At 35.0% G+C, this 10,505-nt stretch overlaps 1 protein-coding gene across 2 annotated transcripts in view; it reads left to right on the top strand.

Annotated features, from left to right (window-relative positions):
• Positions 1–10,505, top strand: part of LOC106868735 (adhesion G protein-coupled receptor L4) — a 91,632-nt gene that overhangs the window by 40,041 nt on the left and 41,086 nt on the right. For both annotated transcript variants that reach the window (XM_052967053.1, XM_014914132.2), the window contains exons 13-16: positions 2,123–2,185; positions 4,467–4,572; positions 6,423–6,530; positions 8,006–8,078. In XM_052967053.1, coding sequence (XP_052823013.1) covers positions 2,123–2,185; positions 4,467–4,572; positions 6,423–6,530; positions 8,006–8,078 — 350 coding nt within the window. The remainder of the gene's footprint in view (positions 1–2,122; positions 2,186–4,466; positions 4,573–6,422; positions 6,531–8,005; positions 8,079–10,505) is intronic.

Raw genomic sequence — 10,505 nt, forward strand, 5'->3', positions numbered from 1 at the left:
CATACATACACACACACACACATATATATATATATATATATATATATATATGTACAGGTGCAGGCATGGTTGTGTGATAAAAAGTTTGCTTCCCAACCACATAATTTCTGGTTCAGTCTCACTGTGTGGCACCTTGGGCAAGTGTTTTCTACTATAGCCTCAGGCCAGCCAAAGCCTTGCGTACAGATTTGGTTGATGGAAACTGAAAGAAGCCCATTGTATATGTGTGTGTGTGTCTTTGTGTTTATGTTTGTCTACTCCACCACCTCTTTACAACTAGTGTTGGTGTGATTATGTGCCTGTAACTTAGGAGTTCAGCAAAAGAAATAATAGAATAAGTACTGGAGTTGATTCATTCAGCTAAAAATTGTTCAAGGTGGTGCCCCAGCATGGCTGCAGTCTAATGACTGAAACAAGTAAAAGATAAAAGGTATATATATATATATATATATATATATATATTTATATATTTATATATATATATATATACATACTGCTCTACTCTTCGAAACGCCTGTGTTAGAATGGAGGCAGCTGATGAAGGAGATGTTCTCTATGTGGCCTGTGTGTTTTCTGTACTCGTTTATCATTTTGTCTATGCTTTGTTTGCAATGTCCTGTACCCAGATAAGCATCTATATATACAGGTAGATGTAAGTACGTACATACATGTACATATATATGCATATACTCATTTATCATTTGTATTATATATATATATATATCTTATATCTGCTTTCCATGCTGGCATGGGTTGGACAGTTTGACATGGAGCTGGTTTGCAGGGAGTTGTCCAGACTCCAATCCAACTGTCTGTTATGGCCTGGTTTCTATGGCTGGATGCTTTTCCTAATACCCACCACTTAACAGGGTGTGCTCGGTGTGTCATTGGTGAATGGTTCTATCATTTGAATATATAGAAATGAATTCCCTTAACCATAGCCATCTGACTGTTGAAAATGAACTAGGAACATTTACCACGTCACATGTAATATGTTCACCAGACTATCAGATGTTGTTACACATCACTGGTCACAATGCACTTTTGCATTGTTTTAGCTTTTGAATGATGCCACCCTGCTGACTAGGTGAGCAGGCCCTAATCGAAGGTGAACTGGAGCAATGTGAAATGAAGTGTTTTGCTCAAGAACACAATGTGTCACCCAGTCAGGGAATCAAACCCACAATCTAGCAATTGTGAGTGTAACAGCCTAACCACTAGGCTACATGCCTTCGTGGGAACATATATATAAGAAGGAAATAGCAACATATAACTAAAGGTTCAATATAGTCTTTATCAAACTTTTTGCAAATAAGGGTTATTTTAACTATTCAAAGCATAGTCTTCTTTCTTCCACAACTGCCTACCACTGGCAATTTAGTCACATAACTCAGCTTGAAGTAAATGTTATTGCCTTCATGCATTCATAGATCAGTCATAATAAACAAAACTATGATGGAAGGCGTTCTAAAGGTAATAATCCTATCTTTTGTATATCAAGGATTACATTGTTCAATGCAACCTTTATTTAAAATGGTAAGAGACAATTTAGCTGCTAAATTCAGCAGGTTGAGCAACCATGTCTCAGGACCTAGGTGAACAAAATTGCCTATAAACAATTCTGTCTCTTCCACTTCGTCTGTCGTTCAGTTTTTTTACAGTTTCTTATCTTCAGATTAGGTGGCTGAAGTAACAAGCATAGTTCATCAATTGTGTTTAGGAATTGTGTGAGAGGGTCATAGAAGAGAAATTGTTTTTTTTTTCAGCCACATGCATACATATCAACGCTTTATCATATATACATAGCAATTTATCTATCACATATACATATATACATATCAACACCTTCGTATCATTACGATGAGATTCTGGATTCACAAATTCACATGGAAAAATGTGAAAAATAAGAAAAATGTAGAACATCAAAATGTGAAATAAAAGTAAGCTGTATTTGCTGATGAAAGTACAATATTTTTAAATGAAGTTTTTCTCTTATTAAGACCACTACTTAATTTGACTGAAATAGCTTAATTCTTTACATGTTCGTTATTAGTTTTATCATGAAACTGCATATTTTATTTTTTAACATACCTTTGTAATCTTTCTCTTAATTTCTTTCTAGATTTTTGTAGATGTATTAAATAATATAACAATGAAAAATTGTTGGACAAACTTGAACAATGAGGTAAAATTTTTTTCTTTATATTTGTATAACATTGATGTTTTTATTTTGGTTGTTGTTAATTAGCCTAATTGTTGTTATCATAATTATCATTTATGACATTAAAAGAAAAAAAAAAAAAGGAATAACCTCTCAAACAGAAATGCACTTCCGAAGTAGGTAGGCCAACATCCCTTCTTAACAGGACACCAGGCCATTGCAGGGTTACCCATTTTCAGTTGAGTAGACTGAAGCCACATGAAATGAAATAACACAATGCACTGCTGGTCTGGGAATCAAAATTATGATCTTATGCTCATGAGTGCAACACACTAAGAACTAGGCCATGTATGTAGACATATATGTATGTATTTATATCATCATCATCATCATCATCATCATCATCATCATCGTTGTTTAACGTCCGCTTTCCATGCTAGCATGGGTTGGACGATTTGACTGAGGACTGGTGGACCAGGAGGCGACACCAGGCTCCAATCTGATTTGGCAGAGTTTCTACAGCTGGATGCCCTTCCTAACGCCAACCACTCCGCCGCCATTCGTACGCTCGTACGTATTTATATGTATATGCTTATATATATGTATGTGTATATTTAGGTGTGTGTGTCTTTGTGTTTGTCCCCACACCACGGCTTGAAAGTGGTTTTTGATTGTAACTTAGTGGTTTGAGAAGAAAAATTGACAGAATAATTATCAGGTTTAAAACCAAGTACTGGAGTCAATTTGTTCAAGTAAAACCCTCAAGTCCTATGTGAAACGAGGAAAAGATAAAGATAGTATTAATTTTGATTTCTAGAATAGGCACATGGGCAGAAATTTAGAGGGAGGTGTTAGTTAATTATATCATGCTCAGAATGATTCTAGAAGGATAAAAGGCAAAACTGACCTTAGAAGAATTTGAACACCAAATATTAAGAGCTGTAACAGAATGCCAGAAAATATTTTTGTTTACTGCACTATCAAGTGTACCAAGTCACATCTAAATAACAGCTTGTAAATATTGAGTTGAAACAACCATCTACTCTTTTACTTGTTTCAGTCGTAATACTGTGGCCATGCTGGAGCACTGCCTTGAATTGACTCCAGGACTTATTTTTATAGTCTAGTACTTATTCTATCGGTTTCTTGCCAAACTGCTAAGTTACAGAGACATAAACACATCAACACTGGTCATGAAGCAGTAATGGGGGGAACAAACAGACACAAAGACACACACACAGGTACACACACGCACGCGCACGCACACACACACACACACACACACACACATGCTTTTTTCAGTTTCTGTCTACCAAATCCAATCACAAGACTTTGGTTGGCCAAAAGCTATAGTAGAAAACACTTGCCCAGGTGCCACGCAGTTAGACTGAACCTGAAACCATGTGGTTAGGAAGCAATATTTTTACCACACAGCCACACCTGAAAAAATTGCAGTCTGCCCGTGGGACATAATCTCACATCTTTTGTAAACATGACAAACATCCTACCATTGAACCAAGGCAATCCCTTGAATCTATCCATTTATATTCTATCCATTTATATTCTATCCATTTATATTCTATCCATTTATATTCTATCCATTTATATTCTATCCATTTATATTCTATCCATTTTAGAAATTTTATCCTTACTCACTAATTTATACTTTAGCTGCTTCAAGGTTCACCATTCCAAATAAGAATTATTTCATGTTCCCTCAAAGTTTCTGAATTCTTATGACACATATGTTTATTTGTGAAAATTCTAAAAGGTTGTAAATATTTCTGAGCCAGAAAAATGTATGTAATAGTTAAAAATGATTATTCAGCATTATTAATATTAATTTCAAATTTTGGCACAAGACCAGCCATTTTGCAGGAGAGTATAAATCGATTACATCAACCCCATTGCTCAACTGGTACTTATTTTATCAACCCTGAAAGGAAAGTCAACTTTGCCACAATTTGAACTCAGAACATAAAGATAGACAAAATGTCATTAAGTATTTTGCCCAGTGTACTAATGATTCTGGCAGCTTTCCGCCTTTTAGCAGTTACTAATATTGATTTCAAATCTTGGCACAAGGCCAGTAAGTTCATAGGAGAGGATAAGTCAATTACATTAACCCCAGTGATCAACTGGTACTTATTTTATTGACCTCAAAAGGATGGAGGGCAAAGTTGACTTTGCCTGAATTTGAATTCAGAATGTCAAGATGGACGAAATGCCATTTAGCCTGGTGTGCTAATAATTCTGACGGCTCATCACCTTTCAGTTATTAATGTTACAATACTATTTATTTCAGAAAAAGTTGTATCCTACAAAGGTAATGAAAGTTGTTGACAAATTCCTGGAGAATATAAATACAACAAATTCCTCTGAACAAATCAAAATTGAAAAAGAAAATATAGGTAAGAAGGGCATTTTATTTCTACTTTTCCATTTTCTTCAATGTCATTATAGCCATCTTTTACCTTTTATCCTTTACTTGTTTCAGTAATTAGACTATGGCCATGCTGGGGCACTGCTTTGAAGAATTTTTTGTTGAATGAATCGATCTCAGTACTTTTTTTTCTAAGTGTGGGACTTAATCTATCGTTCACTTTTGCTGAACTGCTAAGTTACAGGGATGTAAACACATCTACACTGGTGGTCAAGCAGTGGTAGGGGACAAACACAGACATACACATGCACACACACATATGGAATGTATATACTTGGGGGTACTGAAAAGTTCTTGGCTTTGGATAAAAGAAAATACAGGAGGATCAATTAATTATTTTATTCAACACATTCCCCTCTCAGATTCACACACTTATTGCAGCTTCAGTTTTTCTAAACCCTCACACAGCCACATCTACACCTCATAATTTTTACATCATTTTTGCCATGCTTGAATGTGTTGGATGGGTCTTTTTGAGGCAGTGTTTGTCATAGTTGTGTGACAATGAAAATGCTTGCAACACATTTTAATATGCAGAATTGTTCATTATTTGAGTATTTACTCTGTGCTTCATCAATTTTGGTCTATTTTCAAGGAAAAAAAAATTATCCTTAAATGTATGGGTATATGCATAATTAGATAATGAATGAATATATTGTATGCATGTAACTGCTAGCTCTTGGAGTGTAAGTGTCTCTTTGGATCTCCTTGGAGATTTTTAGTTGCAACAGTAGGTCTTTTTACATTTCTGACATCTCAGACACTCTGAGTAGTCTCTCATGACCCTCTCACAATGCAGTAAAACAAAGATGGAGGGAGAGAAGAAGAACTGGTATTTATTTATTATTGGTACTTTATTTATTGACACCCCTTCCCAAGGTGGTGGAAAACAAAGCTGTTCACAGGATTTGAACTCAGAATAAATAGAGCCAGAACAAATAAATATCACAAGCCATACTATATTGTAACAACTTCAGCAATTCCTTTTATATATGTGTGTGTGGGTACATAGCTTAGGGGTTAGAGTGTTGCATTCAATCACTAGATTTTAGTTTTAATTCCTACACCAGGAGGCACATTATGTTCTTGAGCAAAACACATCATCTCACATTGCTCTGCAATCACTTTGACACCTGACATGATGAAGAGAGTGAGCTAATGTACAGCACAAACATACGATCACTATAAACAAATCATTTGTGCAGGTCGGTCGTTCAGCAAAGCAAAAGCTAATGAGATAAAAAATCCAAGGCTATGAAAGATTTCAGAACATTTATAAAGAGAAGGTCTTACAGCTGTTTCTGGGATATTTTATATATCCCTTCATCAGAAATGATGCAAGAAAATGGCTAAGCAATAGTTATTATAGAGAAGATATGAAATACAGAGTTAACTTGAGGAAGGAAAACAGAAGTAAGATACGTAAGTATATTGTATCCACAGTTCCATTATTTGAGCAGAATGGTGTATATATAAGTTTCCTGTACCTTGTGTGTGGGTTCCAGTGTTGCTTATATGTAAATGTTGCTATATATATATAAATACAGAAGGATGGATAGCGCTTCAGTCTTGCCCATCAATCCTCTTTTAAGGCATAGTATATCCAGCAATCCTTTTTTAAGACAGTACAGAACTTCAGTGATGGCATGAAAACTCCTTCAAAAGCACATGTGGATGAAATTCTTCATTGGCATCATACTAACTACGAAGGCTATGCAATATGCTACTTTCTCTTCTTTTTAGTTCATGATCAAATACATGACATGTTTGCAATTACTGATACTTAACTTTATAATAAAATCTTATTTATCCTTATAGTTTTCCAATTTGATGAATTAAAGAATAAAACCATTTCGGTAAATCTTGGTTCTGATGAATCCCTCCAAGTTCATATTGATGAGTCAGTAATTAAGAATATATCTTCAGGTAAAGATTATTTTCTCTTTATATCCCATATTGACACATCCTTGTCTGTGTAAAGATTTTTTAATGTTAGTTTTTATCTTTTATATTGTAAGTTATTAACCCTTTTGCTACCATATTTCTGTTAAAATACAGATATATTTACCAAAATTACATAAAAATATCTTGAAATACTAAAGAGTAAATTTATTCAATAAAATCGCCATTTGCTTCAACCACGGCTTCCAGACGACTTCAAAATATCTTGCAACTCTCCTGGATTGTCTCCTTGTCTTAGTTGGTGAATGCTACCATACTCTTGCCTTCAGTTCATCTTTGGTGTTACAAGGAGTTTTGTTAGTTTCTCGCTCAGCTGTACCCCACACATAATAATCAAGGGGGTTGCAGTTTGGGGAGTTAGGTGGCCAGATGTTAGGGGTGATGTGGTTGCTGAAATTGTCTGACAGCTATGACTGGGTTCTCCTGCTTGTGTAGCATGGTGCAAAGTCCTGTTGCTAACATAGGGTCTTCCAGCAGCCACCCTCTTGACCCAGCACTACCTCCTCTAGGCTTTATGTAGGCCTCTGTGTTGCATCTGAGGCTGTGTGGGAAGATGAATGTAGGCATAATGTCACCATCACTAATGGTCCCTCCAAACACCATGATATTGACTGGATGTTTGATTTTTATCACTCTTGGTACATGACCTCAGATTACACTGTCCTCAGATTGTCACCCAAACTCTCTGAAATGTTTGTATTGGAGCTTCCAGTGCAACTGCCAAGCAGCACAGCAAGTCATTTCCAAATTTCTGGCTGAGTGAATTGCGTCATGGTGCTGTTTTTCTCACAGTTGACAAAATAAAAAAAAACATGCCTGACATTAAAGATATACAATGACAATTTACCCATCGCACCCTGTATACAAACACACACACACACACACACACACACACACACACGTGCACACGTACATAGATAGAAATTAAGTGAAGAGTGGAGTTTATTTCATTACATTTATTTCATGAATCAATTATCAAAAATACAGTCTCATCTAGATGGACTTATCCATTGATATCTGCTGCTATATCATGGTGTTTGTGTTTTATTCTTCCTTATTTACTGTAATTATCTCCTATGGTTGAAGATAAAGAGTAGGGTCTTCTTTGGTGCTGTTCCCAAATGGAAAACTGATATTAAGTCATTCTCCAAAAAAGTGTAATGAAACTAAAATCAAAATTTTTTTTTCATCAGAACTTGATTTTATTGACAGCTTGATATTCTTTTTGTCAATATCTCAATGTATTAATGTCTAAAATCACTGAGACATCAAAATAGCTGCTAATGATGAGGTAGATGTTAGAAAAATTTCATAAGCAAGCCTAATTCATTGTTTCAGTGTACCATTAAAATTAAATCAGTTAAATTTTTATCATTAGAAGTTCAGCTAAACAGTGAAAGTGGCAGATAATAATGTTTCTTTTTCTTTTTCTTTCTCAGATGACCCCATATTTTACAGTGTTGTCCTCTACAAATCATTAACATACATCATACAAATGACTGAAGCTAACCGGTGAGACCACTTGAGTTATTTCTCATTTTATCTCTTAGTTGTCATAAGTTCAAACCTCAGCATGGCTATTGCATTGTACTCCGAGACAAAAGTATACCACTCTATTTGCCTCATTTTGTCCAGAGCAAATCAACAATGGAATAAATGCACCAGTCATATAGCGACGAACAAATTTACAGGAAAAAAAGGGGGGAAGTTTTCACTCAGGTTACAATGGAAAATAGATATAAAACTGTTTAAAAATGAAACATAGTATTTAATAAATATACAGTAATTTTTTTTATCTTTCTCATATAATTATTAAGACAGGCATCCTCTATGTTACAGAAGTTTTGCATTCATGAAAATCTTGTAATCTGGAATTCTGTAATGCAAAATCTAATTCTCTATTGACTTCCAAGTTATATAACACTGAAGACAGTGGGAAAATAGAATTCATACTTACAGAATTCCAAATTATAGCAAGATTTTATAGGAATGCAATGCTTCCATGTTGCAGGAGATGCCTTACAATAAATATTGTTAAGATTAAGGAATGCAGAGAGCCAGAGTCAGGTGCCAAAGTTAACTAAATTGCATTAATTAGTTTTGTCCTCTGTAGTTTCAAGTTCAAATTCTTAGGATTGATTTGACTTTAATTCTGGTAATCTAGAAAAGATCACCTATATCTTACGAAATTGCTGACATGCTCTGAAAAGAAACCCTTATATAATGTGGAATACTGATTAGGTAGAGGAAAACTACCAGTGAGCTCTGTCATTTTACTACATTTGTACTACTTAAAACATGAAATTTTCACTGATCTCACCACTAAAAATATCTTGGGCTTTAGGTCCATAATGCTAGTATAAGAAATAATTGTTGACTGAGACAATATAGAAGCAACTGTGAACATTCAATTTAATAGGTCAGTATGAGAATCAGTTCTAGAGTGGACTTAGTCTTTTTAATAAAATAAACAGCTGTAATATATTGTAGTTGATTTAGTTAACTGTAGTAAAGTGGATGCTAACATACTTGATGTAATTTACAAAACATATTAATTAGTTAAAAATGAAATGCATTGGAAAGTGAGCTTGCTCTATAGTGCTTAAGATCTATGGATGCTTTAAAATGTTATTTCAGTTAATTAAAATTTCTTGTTTTATAACCTACTTTACTATTAAATTTTCGATGTCAACAAATTTGATTTTGTGTGTTTATTACATGAGTCATAAAGTTGTGATGAATTAAGAACACTGAAATTGATACATGTCAGTATTATGTTAAGAACCTAACATCCTGTAGTTGAAAACACCTGGATTAGTGTTTAGTGTTAATATAAATGTACCAAAATTGATTTTTAAAAAAATTATCCAGATGATGGGTTGTGTCCATAAACTTTGTGGTCCTTTCTAGGTAGAGTTTCATTAGAGAACAGCAAACATTATAAATTGAAGGATTTTAACTGTGTTGTTCATTAACAGAGAGGATGTAGTGTTGCAAGATTGTTTCCTTCTAAAACAAAGAGAGTGTATTATTGCAACATTCCTTTTTTATATATGCAGGGTGCTGGTGCCACGTAAAAAGCATCCATGCCGGTGCCATATAAAAGCACCCAAGCTGGTGCTACATGAAAGCATTCAGTACACTCTGTAAAGTGGTTGATATTAGGAAGGACATCCAGCTGTAGAAACCACGACAAAACAGACAGGGAACCTAGGCAGCTCCTGTCAAACTGTCCAAACCATGCTAGCATGGAAAATGGACGTTAAATGAGATGGTGATGATGGTGATGATGATGATGATGCAGCAGCAGCAGGGAGGGTATGGAGTTGCAAAACTGTGTTCTTGATGTATGCAGGGAAAGTGCAATGCTGTAAGCCTTTTTTTATGCAGGAACTGTTATAGGGCTTTCAAAAATAGAAATAATACATTTCTAAATATCTCAGAGAGATTTATGCAGTAGTGATGCGATAAAGTAGTTATGTGCTGTCAACTTAATGTGATAGTCCTATGAAGGGAATAATACTACTGCTATTTAGCCCTAGGAAGCAGCACCGCTTCCTGTCGGCCTTGACACATTTCCAGTGTTTTTATGTTTACAAGGGGGAGACAAGCACCTCCACTTAGCTAAGCCTGCATCCAGAGACATGTTTCTGAATCTTTGCTCATCATCAGTCTGGAGTAGCAATGGCCTGTCAAGCTCTTGTAAACATATAATACTTCTAGTGAAACACATTCACTGATTTCAAAAGTAGAAATAATACATTTCTAAATCTCCCAGAGAGATTTATGCAGTAGTGATGCGATAAAGTAGTTGTATTCTGTTGACTTAATGTGACAGTGAATGTGTTTCACTAGAATTATTATATGTTTACGAGAGCTTGACAGGCATCTCCAACGAGCAGGCCATTGCTACTCCAGACTGATGACGAGCAAAGATTC

Source organism: Octopus bimaculoides, chromosome 4 (assembly GCF_001194135.2).
Source record: "Octopus bimaculoides isolate UCB-OBI-ISO-001 chromosome 4, ASM119413v2, whole genome shotgun sequence".
In the NCBI taxonomy this organism is placed as follows: Eukaryota; Metazoa; Mollusca; class Cephalopoda; order Octopoda; family Octopodidae; genus Octopus; species Octopus bimaculoides.